The following is a 27811-nucleotide window of genomic DNA, read 5'->3' as shown; positions in this document are numbered from 1 at the left end:
ATTCAGGTGTACTGGAGAGGAGGCTACGCCGGATAGTCAAACCTCGGATTCAGGAGGAACAGTGTGGTTTTCGTCCCGGTCGTGGAACTGTGGACCAGCTCTATACTCTGGGCAGGGTTCTTGAGGGTGCATGGGAGTTTGCCCAACCAGTCTACATGTGCTTTGTGGACTTGGAGAAGGCATTCGACCGTGTCCCTCGGGAAGTCCTGTGGGGAGTGCTCAGAGAGTATGGGGTACCGGACTGTCTGATTATGGCGGTCCGCTCCCTGTATGATCGGTGCCAGAGCTTGGTCCGCATTGCCGGCAGTAAGTCGGACACGTTTCCAGTGAGGGTTGGACTCCGCCAAGGCTTCCCTTTGTCACCGATTCTGTTCATAACTTTTATGGACAGAATTTCTAGGCTCAGTCAAGGCGTTGAGGGGTTCCGGTTTGGTGGCTGCAGGTTTAGGTCTCTGCTTTTGGCCGATGATGTGGTCCTGATGGCTTCCTCTGGCCGGGATCTTCAGCTCTAACTGGATCGGTTCGCAGCCGAGTGTGAAGCGACCGGGATGAGAATCAGCACCTCCAAGTCCGAGTCCATGGTTCTCGCCCGGAAAAGGGTGGAGTGCCATCTCCGGGTTGGGGAGGAGACCATGCCCTAAGTAGAGGAGTTCAAGTACCTAGGAGTCTTGTTTACGAGCGAGAGAAAAGTGGATCGGATCGGTGCGACGTCTTCATTATTACCGACGATGTATCGATCCGTTGTGGTGAAGAAGGAGCTGAGCCGGAAGGCAAAGCTCTCAATTTACCGGTCGATCTACGTTCCCATCCTCACCTATGGTCATGAGCTTTGGGTCATGACAGAAAGGATAAGATCACGGGTACAAGCGGTCCAAATGAGTTTCCTCCACCGTGTGGCGGGTCTCTCCCTTAGAGATAGGGTGAGAAGCTCTGCCATCTGGGAGGAACTCAAAGTAAAGCCGCTGCTCCTCCACATGGAGAGGAGCCAGATGAGGTGGTTCGGGCATCTGGTCAGGATGCCACCCGAACGCCTCCCGAGGGAGATGTTTCCGGCACGTCCGACTGATAGGAGGCCACGGAAGACCCAGGACACGTTGGGAAGACTATGTCTCCCGGCTGGCCTAGGAACGCCTCGGGATTCCCCGGGAAGACTGGATGAAGTGGCTGGGGAGAGTGAAGTGAATTATGTTTATATAGCGCTTTTCTTTAGTGACTCAAAGCGCTTTACATAGTGAAACCCAATATCTAAGTTATATTTAAAGCAGTGTGGGTGGCACTCTAAGCAGGTGGGTAAAGTGTCTTGCCCAAAAACAAAACAGCAGTGACTAGGATGGCGGAAGCGGGGATCGAACCTGCAACCTTCAAGTTGCTGTCACGGCCACTCTACCAACCGAGCTATACCGCCCCGAGAGGGAAGTCTGGGCTTCCCTGCTTAGGCTGCTGCCCCCACGACCCTACCTCGGATAAGCGGAATAGGATGGATGGATGGAAGGCATATGCATCCACGTTTATGGATGTAAGTTATATTTTCTTTATATTCCAGCCAGTTTATCCATTTTTGGGGAAATGGAGGGGATTATTGTCACCGATGTCCCACTGGGTGTGAGTTTTCCTTGCCCTTATGTGGGCCTACCGAGGATGTCGTAGTGGTTTGTGCAGCCCTTTGAGACACTAGTGATTTAGGGCTATATAAGTAAACATTGATTGATTGATTGATTGATTGATTATTATGAAATGCAGTCTTTTATAAATTATTCAATGTTTCTCTCTGGCCCGGTAGCAAATGCTTCCCGAAACGGCACTGGTCCCCGGAACGGTTGTTGGTTACAACCGTTCTAAGGCACACACACACACACACACACACACACACACACACACACACACACACGCACACACACACACACACACACACACACACACACACACACACACACACACACAAGGCCAGACAACACAACAAGGCTAACAGTTTGTCTTTGTTTTTTTTTTAGCTCTCAAGACGACGCAAGACCCATATCGCCTTTCTACATAAGGTAGGCCTTCTCTTGCTCTCTGTTGGAAAAGTTCCATCTACAATGTGTTATGTTGCATCGTCATCATCATCATCGTCGTCGTCGTCAGCACCACCACCAGGAACAATGGTGACACGCACACTCGGCAGGAAAAAGCATCACGACATGCAGTTTTCCCACCAAAACTCCCGTTTTACACGTACGTCAGCGAGATTGTGACCTTTTGCTGATAGTCGTCATGCTGATCCTCTCACTTCAGCTTGTGAGCATACAAAATATTGTCATTCAACACAATACACAGTCATATAACCCAGTGTTTTTCAACCCTTTTTGAGCAAATGCACATTTTTTTCATTGAAGAAATGCGTAAAGCAGGGGTCACCAACGAGGTGCCCGCTGGCACCAGGTAGCCCGTAAGGACCAAATGAGTAGCCGGCTGGCCTGTTCTAAAAATAGCTCAAATAGCAGCACTTACCAGTGAGCTGCCTCTATTTTTTAAATTTTATTTATTTACTAGCAAGCTGGTCTCGCTTTGCTGGACATTTTTAATTCTGAGAGAGACAAAACTCAAATAGAATTTGAAAATCCAAGAAAATATTTTGAAGACTTGGTCTTCACTTGATTAAATAAATTCATTTATTTTTTTACTTTGCTTCTTTTAACTTTCAGAAAGACAATTTTAGAGAAAAAATACAACCTTAAAAATTATTTTTGGATTTTTTTGTTGCGATGTCGCATGGCTGCAGTTGTGTGTCCCCGAGTATGCAAGAACCCAGGAGAGTAGAGTGAAGGTAAGAATATTTAATACTCATAAGAAAATAACAAAAGCAAACATAAAGCAGTCGTGCAGATAAACGTTCTCAACATAATATTATCATCGAGCACTGAGGAGTGCTCGAGTGAAACATAAATAGACACTAGTGTGATTGACAGCAGGTGTGAAACCGCTGCCAATCAACGAAAAGAGAAAAACAGTGCTCTGTGAATAAAACAGGAAATACAACAAAATAAAAGCACTGAACAGGAAGTAAATACAAAAACACGAAAAACTAACAGAAATGAAGTGACACACTTGGAAAAAATCCAGCTTTTTGTTGCTGACTTCCATCAAATAGAGGGACTTTTTCCATGTTTTTAAACTTTTTTACCTTTTAAATTCCTTCCTCTTCCTTCCTGACAATTTAAATCAATTGTCTTTTTTTTTTTTATTGTAAAGAATATTAAATACATTTTAATTTAATTCTTCATTTTCGCTTCTGTTTTTTCGACGAAGAATATTTGTGAAATATTTCTTCGAACTTATTATGATTAAAAATTTCAAATAATATTCTGGCAAATCTAGAAAATCTGTAGAATCAAATTTAAATCTTATTTCAAAGTCTTTTGAATTTCTTTTAAAATGTTTGTTCTGGAAAATCTAGAACAAATAATGATTTGTCTTTGTTAGAAATATAGCTTGGTCCAATTTGTTATATATTCTAACAAAGTGTAGATTGGATTTTAACCAATTTTAAACATGTCATCAAAATTCTAAAATGAATCTTAATCAGGAAAAATTACTAATGATGTTCCATAAATTATTTTTTTATTTTTTTCAAAAAAATTCAAATTACCTAGTTTTTCTATTCATTTTTTTTTTTTCGGTTTAATTTTGAATTTTAAAGAGTCGAAATTGAAGATAAACTGTTTCAAAATTAAATTTTCTTTTTTTCGTGTTTTCTCCTCTTTTCAATCGTTCAATTAAGTGTTTTTTTTCATCATTTATTCTCTACAAAAAACCTTTTGTAAAAGGAAAAAAAATGTACGACGGAATGACAGACAGAAATACCCATTTTTTTTTAATATATATAGATTTATTTATTAAAGGTAAATTGAGCAAATTGGCTATTTCTGGCAATTTATTTAAGTGTGTATCAAACTGGTAGCCCTTTGCATTAATCAGTACCCAAGAAGTAGCTCTTGGTTTCAAAAATGTTGGTGACCCCTGGCGTAGGCACACTACAAGTGTTCTCACAAGTGTTGGATATGAATTCAAACCATAACCAAGCATGCAACATATAGCTCTTGTCTCAAAGTAGGTGTACCGCCACCACCTGTCACATCACGTTGGGGCTGGGCGATATGGCCTTTTATTAACATCTCAATATTTTTAGGCCATTTCGCCAAACACGATCTATATCTCCATATTTTGCCTTAGCCTTGAATGAACACTTGATGCAAATAATCACAGCAGTATGATGATTCTATGTGTCTACATTCAAACATTCTTCTTCCTACTGCATTCATATATGCTACTTTTAAACTTTCATGCAGAGAGAGAAATCACAGCTAAGTCAATTTATCAAAAGTGTATTTATTAAACAGTTATTAAGCAGTGGCACAAACATTCATGTCATTTCAAAACAGAAAGTGCAAGATTGTCAGAGACATTTTAAAACAAGTTCACTTTTGTGCATGATGTCACTAAGATGACATATCAAAACAACACTTAAAATAAAGTGCACTTTTTGTACAGAACGCTTCTACAATATTTTAAAACAAATAAAGTGCACTTTTGTGCATGATGTCACATAATATAGTTCAATTACTGTCAAATAAAAAAGAGCTGCATTAGAGGGTTCAAATAGTGTATCTCCTTCGCTATGTGGTAGGTTCCTACTGATGTTATCTCCTTCTGTTGACTATTTTTTTTACACAGTGTTAATCTGGAAATGGTTGTTTGGGCATTTTGTTGGTGTGGCACTGGCCGAGATGTTGACATGCGGAGTTTCAAGCACTCCTCGTTCGCGGCCACTGCTGCTGCTGCTCACTGCTCCCCTCACCTCCCAGGGGGTGATCAAGGGATGGGTCAAATGCAGAGGACACATTAGACCAGTGGTTTTCAACCTTTTTTCAGTGATGTACCCCCTGTGAAATTATTTTTAATTCAAGTACCCCCTAATCAGAGCAAAGCATTTTTGGTTGAAAAAAAGAGGTGAAGTAAAATACAGCACTATGTCATCAGTTTCTGATATATTAAATTGTATAACAGTGCAAAATATTGCTCATTTGTAGTGGTCTTTCTTGAACTAAAATAACTAAAAACTTGTTGAAAAATAATCAAGAGATTCAGTTATAAATAAAGATGTCTACACATAGAAGTAATCATCAACTTAAAAAGCCCTCTTTGGGGATTGTAATAGAGATCCATCTGGATTTATCAACTTAATTCTTATATTTCTTCACAAAAAAAGAAATCTTTAACATCAATATTTATGGAACATGTCCACAAAAAATCTAGCTGTCAACACTGAATATTGCATTGTTGCATTTCTTTTCACAGTTCATGAACTTACATTTTGTTGAAGTATTATTCAATAAATATATTTATAAAGGATTTTTGAATCGTTGCTATTTTTAGAATATTTTTTAAAAATCTCACGTACCCCTTGGCCTACCTTCAAGTACCCCCAGAGGTACGCGTACCCCCGTTTGAGAACCACTGCATTAGACCACACATAGTGTGTTTGACAATCATTGAGGGGGGGGGTTGCCCACATCTGAGGTCCTCTCCAAGGTTTCTCATAGTCAGCATTGTCACTGGCGTCCCACTGGATGTGAATTCTCCCTGCCCACTGGGTGTGAGTTTTCCTTGCCCTTTTGTGGGTTCTTCTGAGGATGTTGTAGTCGTAATGATTTGTGCAGTCCTTTGAGACATTTGTGATTTGGGGCTATATAAATAAACATTGATTGATTGATTGATTGGTACTTTAACTCAAAATTTCATTTTTTTAATTGAAATATGAAATTGTAAATGGGTATTTGGTGGGTAGATTTTTAAATCTATGGTATTGTACTGGGAAGTCTGGGTTTCCCTGCTTAGGCTGTTGCCCCCACGACCCGACCTCGGATAAGCGGAAGAAGATGGATTGATGGATGGTATTGTACTGTATTTTGTACATTTTATGATGATGTATATTTTAACCCTGGGTCCTTTTCCATAAGCTGTGTGCTTCTAGGGATGACCTTTTCGCATAACGGACTATGATATTAACAAAAGAAACAATAATGAAATTCACAATGATGTCTGTCTGTAAATAGATAAATACATAAGGAAATGCCAAGAGTATGCTAAGCAGTAATCGGAGCAAAGGGTGGCTATTTTGAAGAAACTAGAATAAAAAACATGTTTTCAGTTATTTCAGCTTTTTTTGTTAAGTACATAACTCCACATCATAGTTTTGATGCCTTCAGTGACATTCTACATTGTAAATAGTCATGAAAAAAAAAACGCATTGAATGCGAAGGTGTGTCCAAACTTTTGGCCTGTGCAGTACTTGAAAGACCACCCCCATGCATTCCTTTGGAGACACTGTCAAAGTGTTTACCTCGGATCACTGAGGATCCTGGCTCGTGTCCGATTGTGGTGTAACGTGGGATTACAATAGCGGATGGCCCCCGGCCTGGTGCACCCAATACCAGTCTGCCCAAACAACCATTACTCAACTTCCTCTTAGGCCTGATTGAATAGGTTTGAACGCCCTGAAGTTCCAGTGACCATGAGGAGAGCATCCATAGACACGTTTAAAGAAATAGTTTTAAGTTTGATTAAAGGCCTACTGAAAGCCACTACTAGCGACCACGCAGTCTGATAGTTTATATATCAATGATGAAATATTAACATTGCAACACATGCCAATACGGCCGCTTTAGTTTACTAAATTGTAATTTTAAATTTGGCGCGAATTATCCTGCTGAAAACGTTGCGGTATGATGTCGGGTGCGCGTGACGTCGCGGATTGTAGCGGACATTTTGGTCAAGCATTGATCCCAGCTATAGATAGTCTGCTTTAATCGCATAATTACACAGTATTCTGGACACCTGTGTTGCTGAATCTTTTGCAATTTGTTCAATTAATAATGGAGACGTCAAAGAAGAAAGATGTAGGTGGTGTTGGATTTGGTTGTCTTTTTATTTCCTAGTCAGATTTTAGAACAGCTAAAGTGTGAGCCTTTTACATAGACCTTGAATTTGGAATGTCAGAATGAAGCCATAACAATCTGTTATCTCAACTGTCCAAGGTAGGGAGGAGAAGAAGAGGGGAGGGTGAGCGTGAGTGAGGAGGGAGAAACTGACATTTTTAGAATTAGATCAATTTGGACCGTGCCTTTGAAATGTTGTATCTAGATTGATCTTCCAAGGCGCTTTGATTATAAAATATCAAAATGAGCAACCTCTGTCTCTGATTGATTTAAAACCAGCTTATGTGTCATAAAAGAACCTGGGGGCGTTGACCAAAGGAAGAACAGGTCCAAAACGCAACAGTGGGAAGCGGTCTATTGCGGCTGCCTTTAGCAACACAAACACAGCCGGTGTTTCCTTGTTTACATTCCCGAAAGATGACAATGAAGTTTTACTGTGGAACAGAACGGTCAAGCGAACATGGTTACCTACCACTTGTCAACCGGCAGGTTTCGGTGAGAAAATGGTGGTAATATTTATACTACCATATTGTATATGCACCTTAGGAGGAGCTGCTCCAATTTCGTTGTTCTTTGAACCTGTTCATTGCAATAATGACAATAAAACTCTATTCTATTCTATAAGTCAGCTCTTAACGTAGACATGAGCGGAGAGCTTGCGTCGTTCCTCATGCAGCTGCGGACTCTCTTGCCTCCTCCCAACGGCCGCCCCCGACTGTCTGATACTTCCACCGTGGAGAAAGAAGGAAAAATAAAATAAAATTTCAGTCCGGCCTGCCTTGCCTCGTCGAGAAACGTGGCTTCCCTCAGAGACACTGGCGGTCGCCACACCCCTCCGACTTTCATGTCCGACCACCATATAATCTCACTAAAACACTAATAACACAATACGCAGATAAGGGATTTTCCAGAATTATCCTAGTAAATGTGTCTAATAACATCTGAATCCCTACCACTGCCCTCTTTTTTTTTCTTTTTTTTTCCTAGTCCTTCACTTTCACTTTCCTCATCCACAAATCTTTCATCCTCGCTCAAATTATTGGGGAAATCGACGCTTTCTCGGTCCAAATCGCTCTCGCTGCTGGTGGCCATGATTGTAAACAATGTTCAGATGTGAGGAGCTCCACAACCCGTGACGTCACGCGCACATCGTCTGCTACTTCCGGTACAGGCAAGGCTTTTTTATCAGCGACCAAAAGTTGCAAACTTTATCGTGGATGTTCTCTACTAAATCCTTTCAGCAAAAATATGGCAATATGGCGAAATGATCAAGTATGACACAGAATGGACCTGCTATCCCCGTTTGAATAAGAACATCTCATTTCAGTAGGCCTTTAAAGATGAATCCACTTGTTGTGATGCATGACATGCTGCCGAGAATGCCCTCTGCTTTTGTTTTTAAGGCATTGACTGGATCTCGCCTCGTTTTCAGCAATCAAAGTCAAAGGTTAAGCCAACACTCGTTAGCCATTAACCTGTTTGAACCCGCTGCAGTAAATGTCAGTTCTATATTTAGCTTGTGTTTGTTTCCCTGGTGTACTCATTAGTCTTTAAATGACCGATGCAATAATAATATGTGACATTTTTTTCTCCTCTTGATACAGTTGTCACCTTAACAGCGTGCCGTCGCTCCGCTTTTAATCATTGTCCTCCATCAGCACTGTGCCGAGCTCTTGCTATGACTGTAAACATGAGTGTTTATGGAAAATTTGTACAGGTCACTCTACACATGTTCATGTAAGTCAGCGCCTCACAACATGTACTCGTGCCCCGCATCCTTTGGAAAACCTTTCATTTCCCACACAGTGTAATACAAATATTGTATCATCCTTAGAAAAAATGACAATGATTAGTTGAGGTTCCGCAGCCTCTGAAGCAGAACCACCAGATTCTGTAACAGCTTCTTCCCTCAGTTCGTAAGACTCTTGAACACATCATAAATATCCCCTCAATTCCCCCCCAAAATGGATTAACCCGCTCGAATAAAAAGACAATGTAACATACATCCATAAACGTGCATGCATATAAAAAAAAGTGCAATGTATTTATCTGTACAGTAATTTATTTATTAGGGTCCTTGGCCCATGGCAAAGGACTCCATTGAAACTGCTGTGTTTTATTATTATTCCGCACCTACGCACTGTAATTTGACCCCCTTAACATGCTTCAAAACTCACCAAATTTGACACACACGTCGGTATAGCAAACCTTCCCAACATATTAAGCAACCAATCCCCCAAAATGAAAATTGCGCTCTAGCGCCCCCTAGGAAAAAATTACAGACAAAACTGCATGTAACTTCTGTTAGGAATGTCATAGCGACATGAAACAAAAACACCTATGTAGGTCTGACTTAGACCCAATTTTCATACACTCACTTCTTTCAGCAAAAATCTACAGGAAGTTGGCAAAAACTCCTTCAAAATAAAATCTTCACAAAAAAATGCAATTTTTGCCTCTTTGCGCTGTAATTTGACCCCTTTAAAATGCTTCAAAAGTCACCAAACTTGGCGCACACATAAGGACTGGCGAATATTGCGATCTAATGAAAAAACCAAACCCCAAAAGTCAAAATTGCGCTCTAGCGCTATTTTTGAATAAAACACTGAAAAAACTGCTCCTAGGAAGAAAACACAGACAAAACTGCTTGTAACTTCCATTAAGAATGTCGGAGAGACATGAAACAAAAACCTCTATGTAGGTCTCGCTTAGACTTACATTTCATAGATTGACAACCCCCAACAAAAATCAGCAGGAAGTTTGCAATTCCCCCTTCCAAACAAAAGTTTTGTAAAAACTGGTCACCTTTCTTCAAACATTATCTCCTCTGAGTGCGTTTGTTGTTTTGGCTTCAAACTCGCACAGGAGAGAGATTGAACCCTTCTGATTAAAAGTATAGAACAGAGTTTTGATAAGTTCTCAGGTTTTGATTTTACGTGCCTTCAAAGAACCCCTGTGCAAAGTCTCCTAAAAAATTACATTTTTGCCTCTTTGAGCTGTTATTTGACCCCCTTAAAATGCTTCTAAACTCACCAAACTTGACACACACATCAGGTCTGGCAAAAATTGCGATCTGATGAAAAAACCTAACCTCAAAACTCAAAATTGCGCTCTACCGCTCCCCTAGGAATACAACACGGACAAACTGCTCCTAGGAAGAAAACACAGACAAAACTGCGTGTAACTTCCGGTAGGAATGTCAGAGAGACATGAAACAAAAACACTATGTAGGTCTCACTCAGACCTACATTTTAATAATTAACATACTTTAGCAAAAATCAACAGGAAGTTTGATATTTTCACTTCAATACAACAACTGCATTACTTTCACAATGCATTAGATTCTCAAAATAGTGGCTCCAAGGCGTCTTCTAACGCTTATCCAGCCGTGGGTCTCGGGGGCAGCAGCCAAAGGCGGACCCGACCAATGCTGCTTGCAGCTTTAATTTATATATGCACCTTATTGCTTTTTTATCCTGCACTACCATGAGCTAATGCAACAAAATTTCGTTCTGTTCTGTAAAGTTCAAATTTGAATGACAATAAAAAGGAAGTCTTAAGCCTGGCTCGAAACCATGTTTTTGAACCTATCTTGCTCAGATTTCAAACATGTGTGCTCTATATCAAATGTTGTTTTGATTTGGATAAAAACACCGAAGGGCATTGAGCTGTGTGAGAATTTTAAAGTAAATTCGAAATATGTAATTAAAAAAATATATATAACATTTTATATATCTAGCTCTACATATATATATTAGGGGTGTGGGGAAAAATCGATTAGAATGCGAATCGAATCGTTTACATAGTACGATTCAGAATCGATTCTCTTTTTTTTTTAAATCGATTTTTTTTTTTTTTAATTTTTTTTTTACTTTTTATTTTATTTTTTAAAATCAATCTAACAAAGCACTACACAGCAATACCATAACAATGCAATCCAATTCCAAAAGCAAGCCTGACCCAGCAACACTCAGAACTGCAATAAACAGAGCAATTGAGAGGAGACACAAACACGACACAGAACAAACCAAAAGTAGTGAAACAAAAATGAATATTATCAACAACAGTATCAATATTAGTTATAATTTCTGCATAGCAGTGATTAAAAATCCCTCATTGACATTATCATTAGACATTTATAAAAATAATAAAAAAGAACAATAGTGTCACAGTGGCTTACACTTGCATGGCATCTCATAAGCTTGACAACACACTGTGTCCAATGTTTTCACAAAGATAAAATAAGTCATATTTTTGCTTCCTTTAATAGTTAAAACAAATTTACATTATTGCAATCAGTTGATAAAACATTGTCCTTTACAATTATAAAAGCTTTTTAAAAAAAATCTACTATGCTGCTAGCATGTCAGCAGACTGGGGTAGATCCTGCTGAAATCTATGTATTGAATGAATACACAATCCTTTTGAATCGGAAAAATATTGTTTTTGAATCGAGAATTGAATCGAAAAAATCGATATATTATCGAATCGTGACCCCAAGAAGCGATATTGAATCCAATCGTGGGACACCCAAAGATTCACAGCCCTAATATATATGTATATACATATATTGCGAGAATTCTAGCTATAAATATAATCCTCCCCCCTTAACTCAGCCCCGCCCCCCAATCCCCCGAATACGGAGGTCTCAAGGTTGGCGATTATGCATAAGATGTGTTGTTAAAATAAAGAGAATAATGTCATTATTTGTGGTCCCCTTTATTTACAAAAGTATCGAAAAACATTTTGGTATCCCTATATTTTAGTGATATGTTTCCTAAATGTAAAAAAAACAAACAGCACTCATCAATTGCATTTATTTTAATTAGACCCTTATACAGCCATCATAAATAAAATTCTAAAAGCAAATTTCTGAATAGGCGATACGACTATCTGTTTTTTTCTGACCGTCCAAAATGTTGACACACACAAACCGTAGGACGGATGATTCTCGTCTGTCTGTGCAGCGCGAGCACTGATCAACTGTCAGTTTGCACGTCCTTCTGACACCTGCTTAATAAAACACAAATAACACTTGCAAAACGGTGATGAGTGGTGATTAATCACTAAATATTTACACTGTATTTGCCTCTTCTCTTCCCAGTACTGTGGGCATTTTGATGATCAACTTACATTTTGCACATTATTGAAGATGTAGACGCAAAATGGATTGCACATCTTATTCTGCTCACTTATTAGATGGAATCCACTTTAGTAGATCAGCTTTGCTTGTGTTAGCAAGATTCCATTTACAAACCCCGTTTCCATATGAGTTGGGAAATTGTGTTAGATGTAAATATAAACAGAATACAATGATTTGCAAATCCTTTTCGGCCCATATTCAGTTGAATATGCTACAAAGACAACATATTTGATGTTCAAACTCATAAACATTTTTTTTTGCAAATAATCATTAACTTTAGAATTTGATGCCAGCAACACGTGACAAAGAAGTTGGGAAAGGGGACAATAAGTACTGATAAAGTTGAGGAATGCTCATCAAACACTTATTTGGAACATCCCACAGGTGTGCAGGCTAATTGGGAACAGGTGGGTGCCATGATTGGCTATAAAAACAGCTTCCCAAAAGATGCTCAGTCTTCCACAAGAAAGGATGGGGCGAGGTACACCACTTTGTCCACAACTGCGTGAGCAAATAGTCAAACAGTTTAAGAACAACATTCTCAAAGTGCAATTTTAAGAAATTTAGGGATTTCAACATCTGCGGTCCATAATATCATCAAAAGGTTCAGAGAATCTGGAGAAATCACTCCACGTAAGCTGCATGGTCAGAAACCAACATTGAATGACCGTGACCTTCGATCCCTCAGACGGCACTGTATCAAAAAAACGACATCAATCTCTAAAGGATATCACCACATGGGCTCAGGAACACTTCAGAAAACCACTGTCACTAAATACAGTTTGTTGCTACATCTGTAAGTGCAAGTTAAAGCTCTACTATGCAAAGCGAAAGCCATTTATCAACAACATCCATAAACGCCGCCGGCTTATTTGGGCCCGAGATCATCTAAGATGGACTGATGCAAAGTGGAAAAGTGTTCTGTTGTCTGACGAGTCCACATTTCAAATTGTTTTTGGAAATATTCGACATTGTGTCATCCGGACCAAAGGGGAAGCGAACCATCCAGACTGTTATCGACGCAAAGTTGAAAAGCCAGCATCTGTGATGGTATGGGGGTGCATTAGTGCCCAAGGTATGAGTAACTTTCACATCTGTGAAGGCACCATTAATGCTGAAAGGTACATACAGGTTTTGGAACAACATATGCTGCCGTCTTTTTCATGGACGCCCCTGCTTATTTCAGCAAGACAGTGCCAAGCCACATTTAGCACGTGTCACAACAGCGTGGCTTCGTAAAAAAAAGAGTGTGGGTACTTTCCTGGCCCGCCTGCAGTCCAGACCTGTCTCCCATCGAAAATGTGTGGCGCATTATGCAGCGTAAAATACGACAGCGAAGACCCCGGACTGTTGAAGGACTGAAGCTCTACATAAAACAAGAATGGGAAAGAATTCCACTTTCAAAGCTCCAACAATTAGTTTCCTCAGTTACCAAACGTTTATTAAGTGTTAAAAGAAAAGGTGATGTAACACAGTGGTGAACATGCCCTTTCCCAACTACCTTGGCACGCGTTGCAGCCATTAGAATGAAGTTAATTGTTATTTGGAAAAAATAAAATAAAGTTTATGAGTTTGAACATCGAATATGTTGTCTTTGTAGTGCCTTCAACTGAATATGGGTTGAAAATGATTTGCAAATCATTGTATTCCGTTTATATTTACATCTAACACAATTTCCCAACTCATATGGAAATGGGGTTTGTACACGCAAACCTTCATTAAATCAGACCTTAAGTGTTAGACGTTGCTCAATGACCCGTGGTTACTGTTGAACTCCTTGTGTAGATGAACTCACCTCCTTTGCCTCCTTTCAGTCCACTCTGCTCACCCGTGCTCCGCTCACCTGAAGTGGTCGAGTAAGTTGTGTCTCACCGCGTTGTTGTATGAGCACCACCCCAATTCTAAGCACGGTGATATGATACTTTTCCTGTACAGCATCCTGGACCGGACCATACGTTCCACGGTGGAGCAGCACCTCTTCGACGTCGACGCTGGCCAGTCGACCCAGAGGCGGCCATCTCCCAAGGAGGCTCTGACCGCCAGACAGCGGCGGCGTCATCGTAGAGAGCAGCAAGAGGACGGCTCTAGTCCCAGGGAAAGAAGCAGGTACAGCGGAATCTCCATTTACAGAACCCTCCTTTTGCAAACTTTTAGATTGCGACTTGTCCAGGGTGTACCCCACCTTCCGCCTGATTGTAGCTGAGATAGGCACCAGCGCCCCCCAAGACCCCAAAGGGAATAAGCGGTAAAAAATGGATGGATGGATGGATAGATTGCGCCAATCATGCCTCTGTGTGCGAACCATGTCTATGTGCACAAACTAGAGATGTCCGATAATGCCTTTTTTTGCCGATATTCCGATATTGTCCAACTTTCAATTACCGATTCCAATATCAACTGATACCGATACATACAGTCGTGGAATTAACACATTATTATGCCTCTTTTTGTTGTGACGCCCCGCTGGATGCATTAAACAATGTAACAAGGTTTTCCAAATTAAATCAACTCAAGTTTTGGAAAATAATGCCAACATGGCATGCCATATTTATTATTGAAGTCACAAAGTGCATTATTTTGTTTAACATGTCATAAAACAGCAGCTTGGAATTTGGGACATGCTCTCCCTGAGAGAGCATGAGGAGGTTAAAGGTTGGCGGGGGTGAGGAGGTATATTGTTGCGTCCCGGAAGAGTTAGTGCTGGGTATTTGTTCTGTTGTGTTACGGTGCAAATGTTCTCCCGAAATGTGTTTGTCATTCTTGTTTGGTGTGGGTTCACAGTGTGGCGCATATTTGTAACAGTGTTAAAGTTGTTTATACGGCCACCGTCAGTGTGACCTGTATGGCTGTTGACCAAGTATGTCTTGCATTCTCTTGTGTGTGAAAAGCCATAGATATTATGTGACTGGGCCGGCACACAAAGGAAGTGCCTTTAAGGTTTATTGGCACTCTGTACTTCTCTCTAAGTCCATGTACACAGCATCCATCCATCCATTTTCTACCGCTAATTCCCTTTTTTGTGGTCGCGGGGGGCGCTGGCGCCTATCTCAGCTACAATCGGGCGGAAGGCGGCGTACACCCTGGACAAGTCGCTACCTCATCGCAGGGCATGTACACAGCAGTGTTTTAAAAAGTCATAAATTGTACTTTTTGAACCCGATACCGATAAATTTGAAACCAATACCGATAATTTCTTATATTACATTTACATTACATTACATTTGGCCGCTTTCAGTGATTTCCAGCGTGGAACTGTCATAGGATGCCACCTGTGCAACAAATCCAGTCGTGAAATTTCCTTGCTCCAAGATTATCCAAAGTCAACTTTATTATGAGAAAAGTGAAGAGTTTGGGAACAACAGCAACTCAGCCACCAAGTGGTAGGCCACTTAAAGTGACAGAGAGGGGTTAGCGGATGCTAAAGCGAATAGTGCAAAGATTTTATGCACAGTCATTTGCTACAGAGCTCCAAACTTCATGTGACCTTCCAATTAGCCCACATACAGTACGCAGAGAGCTTAATGGAATGGGTTTCCATGGCCGAGCAGCTGTATCTAAGCCATACATCGCCAAGTCCAATGCAAAGTGTGGGATGCAGTGGTGTAAAGCACGTCGCCACTGGACTCTAGAGCAGTGGACTGATGAATCACGCTTTTCCATCTGGCAATCTGATGGACCAGTCTGGGTTTGAAGTTGCCAGGAGAACGCTACATTTTGGACTGCATTGTGCCGAGTGTGAAATTTGGTGGAGGAGGAATTATGGTGCGGGGTTGGTTTTTCAAGAGTAGGGCTTTGGACAAATCCATGGATGGCACTTCAAGTTCATATGTGAGTAAAGGCAGTTGTCCAAATACTTTTGGCAATATAGTGTTTTTATTTTAGTTATATTAGTTGTATTTATCCATTTGTTAAATCTAATATGGAAAATTGGAAATCGATTTAGAAAATAGTCTTTTAAAACAAATAATGCCAGTGTGAGATGGAAAAGACACGTCAAACACAATTGGACAATCAGTAACAAACAAGATGCCAGTTTGTGACCCACCAACACTCTACAGCAGGCGTCGGGAACCTTTTTGGCTGAGAGAGCCATGAAAGCCAAATATTTTCAAATGTATTTCCGTGAGAGACATTTAATATTTAACTGTCATGTTCAAACACTGATGACATTTATTAAACAGACAAGAAGCAAGGAATTAAACAGAGACCGCATTCAATTTAGCTCAATGAGGAGAAACCCGTAGACCTGTACCCTTGTACAGTGTCGTCCCACGCGCTGACAAGAGAATTCTACGCGTCCTCTTTTATTTGGACTTTCCCTGATTACAACTACTAAATGCATGTATGTCTAAGTAATACCAACATTTTTAGAGTAAAATAAGTCTCTTATTCTTTTTAATACCTTTGTTATCCTGAAGCTAGCCATTAATAAATCAAATACTTTTGACCATTAATGCGACTTCTTGAACATGTGCGATAGAAACGGATGGATGGATTAAAATGCACGAGAATGTTTTACATTTTGAACGTTATTTTTAACACTGTGATTACCAGCGGAATTATTCATTACTTACCGTGTTAAGCAACGTCAGCTAAGATTTATCTTGAGAGCCAGATGCAGTCATCAAAAGAGCCACATCGGGCTCCAGAGCCATAGGTTCCCTACCCCTGCTTTACGTCGACTGGGACGTGGTGAAGTCACAACAAGTGAAGTCACAGGCCGCAAGAAAGTAATCCTTGTTGTCGGACACCTGGCGAAGTCTGATTAGAACAGTGCACAAAATGTCAACACACACAGGTGGACAGTAAATAGAATTAGCAGACAAAGCTAAACAGCAGCGCTATAAGTAAAAGTGAGCTTTGACACTTCCAACCTTTCTCTGCTTCCTCACAGGGCCGACACCAACAAGGAGAACATCCCGTCGTCAGGAGGCGGCAGGAGAAGCGCGGGGGTGGATACAGGCAACGGCGTCGGCGTTGGGGTGGACTCACAGGCCGGACAGAACGATCTGTTGGTGCGGGTGCCTAAAGCCAGGAAGTGGAAACACAACCCAACGCCTGTGCAGCTCAACATGGACGCCCACAAGGTGAGGCTTCTGGCTTCGGTCTGTCGTCGTCTTCTGATATTCTTCTTAGACTACGTTAAAGGCCTACTGAAATGAGATTTTCTTATTTGAACGGGGATAGCAGGTCCATTCTATGGGTCATACTTGATCATTTCGCCATATTGCCATATTTTTGCTGAAAGGATTTAGTAAAGGACATCCACGATAAAGTTTGCAACTTTTGGTGCTGATTGAAAAGCCTTGCCTGACGTCACAAGGGTGAGGGCTCTGTCACGCCAAATTTCTTCCCCCTACAAAAAACATTTACTTTTGGGGTCATGATTAATACAGACGTTTTGTTAACGCTATATTATTAAAAAAAAATGAAAAAACAATTTACAAACACAAGCTATGGGATGACGTAAGAGGAAACGTGAGGAAACGTGACCCCGGAACTAAATGCGTCATCCCACATAGCTCAGGGGTCGGGAACCTTTTTGGGGGAGAGCCATGAAAGCCAAATATTTCAAAATGTATTTCTGTGAGAGCCATATAATATTTTTCAACACTGAATCCAACTAAATGTGTGCATTTTTAAGGCCAACATTTTTAGAGTACCGTATTTTTCGGAGTACAAGTCCCTCCAGAGTATACATCGCACCAGCCGAAAATGCATAATAAAGAAGGAAAAAATCATATACAAGTCGCACTGGAGTGTAAGTCTAATTTTTTGGGGACATTTATTTGATAAAACCCAACACCAAGAATAGACATTTGAAAGGCAATTTAAAATAAATAAAGAATAGTGAACAACAGGCTGAATAATTATATATAATTATATGAGGCATAAATAACCAACTGAGAAGGTGCCTGCTATGTTAACCTAACATTTTATGGTAAGAGTCATTCAAATAACTCTAACATATAGAACATGCTATAAGTTTACCAAACAATCTGTCACTCCTAATCAATAAATCCCATGAAATCTTATATGTCTAGTCTCTTACGTGAATGAGCTAAATAATATTATTTGATATTTTACGGTAATGAGTTAATAATTTCACACATAAGTCGTTCCTGAGTATAAGTCACACCCCGAGCCAAACTATGAAAAAAAACGTGACTTATAGTCCGAAAAATACGGTATAATAAGTCTTTTATTATTTTTAATAACATTGTTATTAAAGCTAACCAATAATAAATATATAACACTTCTTACCAATAATGCAACTTTTTGAACAGGTGCGAAAAAAATAGATGGTTGGATTAAAATGCATGAGAATGTTCCATAATTTGAACGTTATTTTTAACACTGTGATTACCAGCGGAATTATTCATGACTTATCCTGTTAAGCAACGTCAGCTAAGATTTATCTGAGAGCCAGATGCAGTCATCCAAAGAGCCGGATCTGGCTCTAGAGCCATAAGTTCCCTACCCCTGCCATAGCTTGTGTTTGTAAATAGTTTTTTTAATAGAATTTTTTATTTTTTATAATATAGCGTAAACAAAACGTCTGTATTTTTATAATATAGCGTTATATTTTTATAATATAGCGTTATATTTTTATAATATAGCGTTAACAAAACGTCTGTATTAATCATGACCCCGGAAGTAAACGGGGGGGAAGGTTTTTGTAGGGGGGAAGAAATTTGACGTGACAGAGCCCTCACGTCCTCACATTGTGTTGGATCCGCTTTGGACTGGACTCTCGCGGCTGTGTTGGATCCACTATGGATTTAACTTTTACAGTGGGGGGGGGGGGGGGTTGTCCACATATGTGGTCCTCGCCAAGGTTCTCATAGTCATCATTGTCACCGACGTCCCACTGGGTGTGAGTTTTCCTTGTCCTTATGTGAGCCTACCGAGGATGTCGTAGTGGTTTGTGCAGCCCTTTGAGACACTAGTGATTTAGGGCTATATAAGTAAACATTGATTGATTGATTGATTTCGCGATATTGCCATATTTTTCCTGAAAGGATTTTATGGAGAACATTGACTATAAAGTTCGCAACTTTTGGTCGCTAATAAAAAAGCCTTGCCTGTACCGGAAGTAGCAGACGATGATGTCACAAGGGTGAGGGCTCCTCACGTCCTCACATTGTTTATAATGGGAGCCTCCAGCAGCAAGAGCTATTCGGACCATTAATTTGAGCGAGGATGAAAGATTCGTGGATGGTGATATTGATAGCGAAGGACTAGAAAAAAAATAAATAAATAAAGTAAATTTTAAAAAAAAGACGATTGCATTGGGACTGATTCAGATGTTTTTAGACACATTTACTAGGATAATTCTGGGAAATCCCTTATCTGCCTATTGTGTTGCTAGTGTTTTAGAGAGATTAAATAGTACCTGATAGTCGGAGGGGTGTGTCTACGGGTGTGTTGACGCCAGTCTTTGAGGGAAGTCGACGGCAGCTGCATGGACGGAGCAAGCTTAGCTGATCTCCAGTAAGAGGTGACTTTTTACCACAATTTTCTCACCGAAACCTGCTGGTTGACAAGTGGTCGGGAACCATGTTCGCTTGACCACTCTGATCCATGGTAAGGCTTCACCTCCGGGATTTTTAAACAAGGAAGCACCGTGTGTTTGTGTGGCTAAAGACTAAAGCTTCCCACCTCCATCTTTCTACTTTGACTTCTCCATTATTAATTGAACAAATTGCAAAAGATTCAGCAACACAGATGTCCAGAATACTGTGTAATTGCGCGATGAAAAGAGACGACTTTTAGCCGCAAATGGTGCTGCGCTAATATGTCCTCTACAGTCCGTGACGTCACGCGCACGCATCATCATTCCGCGACGTTTTCAACAAGAAACTCTGCAGGAAATTTAAAATTGTAATTTAGTAAACTAAAAAGGCCGTATTGGCATGTGTTGCAATGTTAATATTTCATCATTGATATATAAACTATCAGTAGGCCTACTGAAATGAGATGTTCTTATTTAAACGGGGATAGCAGGTCCATTCTATGTGTCATACTTGATCATTTCGCGATATTGCCATATATTTGCTGAAAGGATTTAGTAGAGAACATCGACGATAAAGTTCGCAACTTTTGGTCGGCACCACTGCTCCCCTCACCTCCCGGGGGGTGATCAAGGGGATGGGTCAAATGCAGAGGACAAATTTCGCCACACCTACTGTGTGTGTGACAATCATTGAAAGAAAAAAAAAAAGCCTTGCCTGTACCGGAAGTAGCAGACGATGTGCGCGTGACTTCACAGGTTGTGGAGCTCCTCACATCCTCACATTGTTTACAATCATGGCCACCAGCAACTAGAGCGATTCGGACCGAGAAAGTGACAATTTCCCCATTAATTTGAGTGAGGATGAGATTCGTGGATGAGGATAGTAAGAGTGAAGGACTACGAGAAAAAAAAAAGACGAGTGCAGTGAGAGCGATTCAGATGTTATTAGACACATTTACTAGGATAATTCTGGAAAATCCCTTATCTGCTTATTGTGTTACTAGTGTTTTAGTGAGATTATTTAGTCATACCTGAAAGTCGGAGGGGTGTGGTGACCGCCAGTGTCTCTGAGGGAAGCCATGGAGGAGCCGAGAAAGTCGCAGCTGCCTCTTTGACAGCTGCAGGATGAACGACACAAGCTCTGCTCATGTTTACGGTAAGAGCCGACTTAGTACCACCATTTTCTCACCAAAACCTGCCAGTTGACATGTGTTAGGGAACCATGTTCGCTTGACCGCTCTGTTCCCATCGTTTATATTAAACATGATTCTCTGAGAGTGCTGTTTTGTCCTTCTAATTTTGGCGGTCCTTGAACTCACCGTAATTCGTTTACATGTATAACTTTCTTCAACGATGCCGGAGAAAGACATATTTTATGCCACTCATTCTTTGTCTCATTTTGTCCACCAAACGTTTTATGCTTCCTTGATGCTATTGACTTGTGGTCAGTGCTTATCAAGCATATTTGGTCAGTGCATTACTGCAAGCTAATCGATGCTAACTTGCTATTTAGGCTAGCTGTATGTACATATTGCATCATTATGCCTCACTAGTAGGTATATTGGAGTTAATTTAATTTCCTTTACTTATGTTCTCTGTATTCAATTTTAAATCTGCATTTCTCATGACATATTATCTGTATGTAATATTGGCTGCATGTCTGATAGTTGTTTGTGTGCCGTGTTGTTCCAGACCACAGCAAACGTAAACCAGCTTGCAAAGATTGTTATAATTCCAATAGAAGACAGCTTACCATTTGCTTTTAGTTGGACACACACATCTATACATTTGGCCACTCTAAGACAGTAATTAAGAGGTGTTATCTTACCCTCTGAAAAGCCTACATTTTAATTATATTCTCCAATGTTGTAAAAATGTGTAGAATAAATTTTACATTTCAACATATCATATTAAAGCTTCACAACAAGGAAACACCGGCTGTTTGTGTTGCTACAGACGGCTGCAATACACCGCTTTCCACCAACATCTTTCTTCTTTGACGTCTCCCTTATTAATTGAAGAAATTGCAAAAGATTCAGCAACACAGATGTCCAGAACACTGTGTAATTATGCGATAAAAACAGACTACTTTTAGCCATGATCGATACTGGGAGAACATGTCCGCCACCACCGATGACGTCACGCGCACGCATCATCATTCCGCGACGTTTTCAACAGGATACTTCGCAATTTAGTCAACTAAAGCGGCCGTATTGGCATGTGTTGCAATGTTAATATTTCATCATTGATATATAAACTATCAGACTGCGTGGTCGCTAGTAGTGGCTTTCAGTAGGCCTTTAAACTATTTGGGGTCTCATGAAGACTGATTTACTCACTCGCACGACACCTGAAAACATGTTTTCCTTTTTTAAATGTAACAATTTCGAAGTGTTGACTTTTTGGGGAACACTCCAGTCAGTCCACCAAATTTGAGTCTACACCGGCTTTTGAATTGAAATATATCGTATATTTTTCCTATCAAGCGACCTTGATAGGGGTTTGTACTATAATTAAAACATCAATCTGCCAACTTGACAACTTGTCTGCCTTACAAGAGCAGCACTCATGCTGTGCACCACGGGTGACAGTGGGAATGTAGAAGTTTACAGTTAAATTCTTATCAGTGGCAGAGCAGGAAGGGACTAGGTACATTCCCTATGAAGCGCCCTGTTATTCATTAATTGATTTATTACCTGTGCTTCTTCACGCAAAACGGGTCTTACAGTACAGACTTTTATGATGTTTTTTACAGCTCAGTGGTTCTGAAATGGGGTTTCTCTCTGGCACTCATGGAGGGTGGACGCTCTCCTTTCCTCTCCCTTATCTATCCTACTTGCTTCTTTGTTATGTCTTGTCTTTGTCAGGCTTGCTCCAGACAGTTTGTCTATGTTTTAGTTTTTTCCTCTGCATTTGTCTGGTTCCTGTGTTTAGTATTTCCTGTCTTTTAGTTCCTGTCAAGTGCTCTTATTTTGTCAGCTTCCTGTCTTGTTCCTTGAGTGCTGTGTTCCTCCTCAGTGTGTTTAGTATTTCCTGTCTAGTGCTCTTATTTTGTCAGCTTCCTGTCTTGTTCCTTGAGTGCTGTGTTCCTCCTCAGTGTGTTTAGTATTTCCTGTCCTTAGTTCCTGTCAAGTGCTCTTATTTTGTCAGCTTCCTGTCTTGTTCCCTGAGTGCTGTGTTCCCCTTCAGCTGCGGCCGATTGGCATCTGGCCACACCTGTTGCCAATCAGCCGGCTCCTATTTGTACCTCCTTTGTCTTGTGTCAGTTGCTGGATCATTGTATTGTCATTTGTATTGTCGTTGCCTCATGTCACTCTTGTGTCTTTGCTACCTGTCCTGTCTGGCATCATTTCAGCTATTACCTGTCGTGCTACATCTTGTCCTGGTCGTCGTAGCGGTAAGCTGTTTTTGTTAGCCATTAGCTGTTTCCAGTTTTTCTGTTTTCTGCTAGATACCTGTTAGCTTCCACACCAGGCCTTTTGTTTTCTATCCGCCCATGTGCCCGTTTTTGGTTTGAACCCTTTGTTTGGTTTTGTCTTAGTATTTATATTAAAATCATGTTTGCTCACTCCATGCCTGCCTCCATCTCTGCATCTTGGGGTTCGTCACCAAATAACTCTGACAGTCTTAACTTTCTGCTGCCTCTTTTTGCACTGCTCTCCAAATCCAAACATTGGAACTATTTAACTGGCCTCAACAAAATTGACAAGATCTTGGGTTTGGGGGAACCTGCTGTTGTGATCACCCCCCGGGAGGTGAGGGGAGCAGTGGTGCCGACCAAAAGTTGCGAACTTTATCGTCGATGTTCTCTACTAAATCCTTTCAGCAAATATATGGCAATATCGCGAAATGATCAAGTATGACACATAGAATGGACCTGCTATCCCCGTTTAAATAAGAACATCTCATTTCAGTAGTCCTACTGATAGTTTATATATCAATGATGAAATATTAACATTGCAACACATGCCAATAAGGCCGGCTTAGTTTACTAAATAGCAATTTTAAATTTCCTGCGGAGTTTCTTGTTGAAAATGTCGCGGAATGATGACGCGTGCGCGTGACGGACTCTTGGGAGAAGACGGAGTGCCGCGTGCCTGGCGACCCTTTTCTGTCGAGGACGTGAATATATCTACCTATTCGGAATTATGACAACAGGACATCTGCTGATTGGAGTAAGCGTTGCTCTGGTTTGTCCACAAATTGGAAGTTGCTGGCAGTCTTCAAAGTATCCCAAAGCTGCCGCAAATTATTGGAGGATGCGGGAAAAACTGTGGATTACATCGGACTGTCTACTCTGCAGGTTTTGAGGACCAGTCATAGACAATTTAGAGCATGGGTGTCAAACTCTGGCCCGTGGGCCAAATTTGGCTCGCCGTGTAATTTCATTTGGCCCTTGAGGCAATATCAATGTAACATTCAATCTGGCCCGCCGGTATTACACCCCCCCTGCTGTAACACCACAAATTCTCATACTTGCCAACCCTCCCCATTTTCCCGGCAGACTCCCGAAGTTTAGTGCCCCTCCTGAAAATCTCCTGAGTCATCCATTTTTCCCAAGTTCTCCCGATTTCCCCCCGGACAACAATATTGGGGGGGTGCCTTAAAGGCCTTTAGCGTCCTCCACAACCTGTCGTCCACGTCTGCTTTTCCTCCATACAAACAGCGTGCCGGCCCAGTCACATAATATATGCGGCTTTTACACACAGACACAAGTAAATGCAAGGAATACTTGGTCAACAGCCGAGGGTGGCCGTATAAACAACTTTAACACTGTTACAAATATGCACCACACTGTGAACCCACACCAAACAAAAATGACGAACACATTTCGGGAGAACATCTGAAACACCGTAACACAAGATAAACACAACAGAACAAATAACCAAAACCCCTTGCAACACTAACTCTTCCGGGACGCAACAATATACACCCCCCCACCTCCAACCACGCCCACCTCAACCCCCCATGCACTTTCTCTTGCAACTTCAAGGCTTGAATGTTTGATTCATTCCTTACTATTTTATTTTTATATGTATTATTAACCTGTTGAAAAAGTTTATTTTGATAATTACCTCAGGAGGCTGCAAATACAAAAGAGGCACTGAATTTTTATTTCATTTTTTTTTTTATATGCCATTGATATTTTTTTATTATTATTATTATCATTATTATTGGAAACTTGATTTTGCATGTCACTTTAAAGTTATATAAGCCTTGCTAGGTCAATATTCAATGCAAAACTTGTTTGGGTCCCTATTAAAAGGTTCATTTGTTCAACCTTGGCACGCGACTTTGTTCAGTTTTAAATTTTGGCCCACTTTGTATTTGAGTTTGACACCCCTGATTTAGAGTAAAAAGCTAATTTTATTTTCACTCGCATACAAATCATTCTGAATTGGATTGTTTCCCTGGCTTCGAGACTCTCCCAAAGGACACTGCACCAAAGACACAACAAAGTCCCTTCTTGTCTCTCATGGACACACACCTTTTGTTGTTGACTTTGGACTAGCGACTGCACAATACATCAAGGCCGCAGAACAGAGACACACTACGGGCTCACACACACACACACAAAAAAAATGTACGCCACACAAACACACCCCATCCCCCCCAACCCAACGCCCTCGACGCAAATCCCGTAGGGGTGATGAATGGATGGTCAGCGCATGAGAGCTGCGGCCTACCATCATGACCTTGAACTACCTTCCCTCTGTTGCTAGATATCTCGAGATGTATGTTGTGATATGTATATATGCTTTTCTATGGAGGTTTTTTTCCCCACTCCAGACTGGGCCCCTTTAGGAGCCCAGTCTAGATTGTATTTTTTTACACATCCTTCCCCAGCGTTTACCTTTTTCCCATCTTTTACGGGGCGCCTTATGGCGACCCATCAGCGTTCTTGTTCTGTAACCCTGTACACTGTTTGTTTGTCTCATCTTGAACAGGTTTGTGCTGAAAACAAAGTTTCGTTGTACTTGTGCAATGACAATAAAGACCTATCCTATCCTATCCTATCCTGGGGGTACTTGAAGGTATGCCAAGGGGTACGTGAGATTTTTTTTAAATATTCTAAAAAATAGCAACAATTCAAAAATATATTTATTGAATAATACTTCAACAAAATATGAATGTAAGTTCATAAACTGTGGGAAAAAAAATTTTGTGGACATGTTCCATAAATATTGATGTTAAAGATTTCTTTTTTGTGAAGAAATGTTTAGAATTAAGTTCATGAATCCAGAAGGATCTCTATTACAATCCCCAAAGAGGGCACTTTAAGTTGATGATTACTTCTATGTGTAGAAATATTTATTTATAGTTGAATCACTTTTTTTTTTCAACAAGATTTTAGTTATTTTTATATCTTTTTTTTCTCCGAATAGTTCAAGAAAGACCACTACAAATGAGCAATATTTTGCACTGTTATACAATTTAATGAATCAGAAACTGATGACATAGTGCTGTATTTTACTTCTTTATCTCTTTTTTTCCAACCAAAAATGCTTTGCTGTGATTAGGGGGTACGTGAATTTAAAAAAAAATTCACAGGGGGTACATCACTGAAAAAAGGTTGAGAACCACTGATGTATGTAATTAAACAAGTTTAAGCATTTCAGTGCTTCCTTTTATCAGTCAAATTGATTGTTTTGTGGTCAGTTATTTCACACATGTTCTGTTTTCCTGCTTGAAGGAGGCCGGTGGCGTGTTAGGAGCCCCTGAGAGAACCAGGTCCGACCACATGGAGCCACCTAAGAAAAGGTGAGCACCTCATGACCTTAATTTCTTTTACCAACCCTGTTTCCATATGAGTTGGGAAATTGTGTTAGATGTAAATATAAACAGAATACAATGATTTGCAAATCATTTCAACCCATATTCAGTTGAATATGCTACAAAGACAACATATTTGATGTTCAAACTGATAAACATTTTTTTTTTTTGTGCAAATAATCATTAACTTTAGAATTTGATGCTAGCAACATGTGACAAAGAAGTTGGGAAAGGTGGCAATAAATACTGATCAACTTTATTTGGAACATCCCACAGGTGTGCAGGCTAATTGGGAACAGGTGGGTGCCATGATTGGGTATAAAAACAGCTTCCCAAAAAATGCTCAGTCTTTCACAAGAAAGGATGGGACGAGGTACACCCCTTTGTCCACAACTGCGTGAGCAAATAGTCAAAACACTTTAAGAACAACGTTTCTCAAAGTGCAATTCCAAGAAATTTTGGGATTTCAACATCTACGGTCCATAATATCATCAAAAGGTTTAGAGAATCTGGAGAAATCACTCCACGTAAGTGGCATGGCCGGAAACCAACATTGAATGACCGTGACCGATATCAATCTCTAAAGGATATCACCACATGGGCTCAGGAACACTTCAGAAAACCACTGTCACTAAATACAGTTCCGTGGCTTTGTAAAAAAAAAAAAGAGTGCGGGTACTTTCCTGGCCCGCCTGCAGTCCAGACCTGTCTCCCATGGAAAATGTGTGGCACATTATGAAGGGTAAAATACGACAGCGGAGACCCCGGACTGTTGAAGGACTGAAGCTCTACATAAAACAAGAATGGGAAAGAATTCCTCTTTCAAAGCTTCATCAATTAGTTTCCTCAGTTCCCAAACGTTTATTGAGTGTTGTTAGATAGATAGATAGATAGATAGATAGATAGATAGATAGATAGATAGATAGATAGATAGTACTTTATTGATTCCTTCAGGAGAGTTCCTTCAGAAAAAAAAAAATTCCAGCAGCAGTGTACAGAGTTGAGATCAATTTAAAAAAAGGAAAAAGTAAATAATGGGGGGTTTAATGGAAACAAAATAGAGAAATATTACAATAAGAATAAAAACCTAAAAGCAACAATGGGAATAAAAATATGACAGTAAAATAAGAATATAACAAGAGAAAGTAGGCAGTAGTGACCATGTTATGAAAACGTATTGCACTGTTATTTTTTTGCATCCCGTCATCCTTGTACCCCCCGCCCCAGAGAGGAGTTGTACAGTCTAATGGCGTGTGGGACAAAGGAGTTTTTGAAAGAAAAGGTGATGTAACAAAGTGGTGAACATGCCCTTTCCCAACTACCTTGGCACGTTTTGCAGCCATGAAACTCTAAGTTAATTATTATATGCAAAAAAAAAATTTTTTTTATCAATTTGAACATCAA

General features: G+C 40.4%; 1 protein-coding gene across 5 annotated transcripts in view; it reads left to right on the top strand.

Moving 5' to 3' along the window:
- Positions 1-27811, top strand: part of fam13a (family with sequence similarity 13 member A) — a 230842-nt gene that overhangs the window by 139980 nt on the left and 63051 nt on the right. For 3 of the 5 annotated variants that reach the window (XM_061881057.1, XM_061881051.1, XM_061881055.1), the window contains exons 8-13: positions 1992-2033; positions 13932-13973; positions 14053-14223; positions 17012-17204; positions 25582-25680; positions 26328-26395. In XM_061881057.1, the coding sequence (XP_061737041.1) occupies positions 1992-2033; positions 13932-13973; positions 14053-14223; positions 17012-17204; positions 25582-25680; positions 26328-26395 (615 nt within the window). The remainder of the gene's footprint in view (positions 1-1991; positions 2034-13931; positions 13974-14052; positions 14224-17011; positions 17205-25581; positions 25681-26327; positions 26396-27811) is intronic. The other 2 variants (XM_061881052.1, XM_061881056.1) reach the window with 2 other exon arrangements.

Source organism: Nerophis ophidion, linkage group LG20 (assembly GCF_033978795.1).
Source record: "Nerophis ophidion isolate RoL-2023_Sa linkage group LG20, RoL_Noph_v1.0, whole genome shotgun sequence".
Classification (NCBI taxonomy): domain Eukaryota; kingdom Metazoa; phylum Chordata; class Actinopteri; order Syngnathiformes; family Syngnathidae; genus Nerophis; species Nerophis ophidion.
The sequence above is the reverse complement of the archived record's forward strand: the minus strand, read 5'-3'. Positions and strand labels throughout refer to the sequence as shown.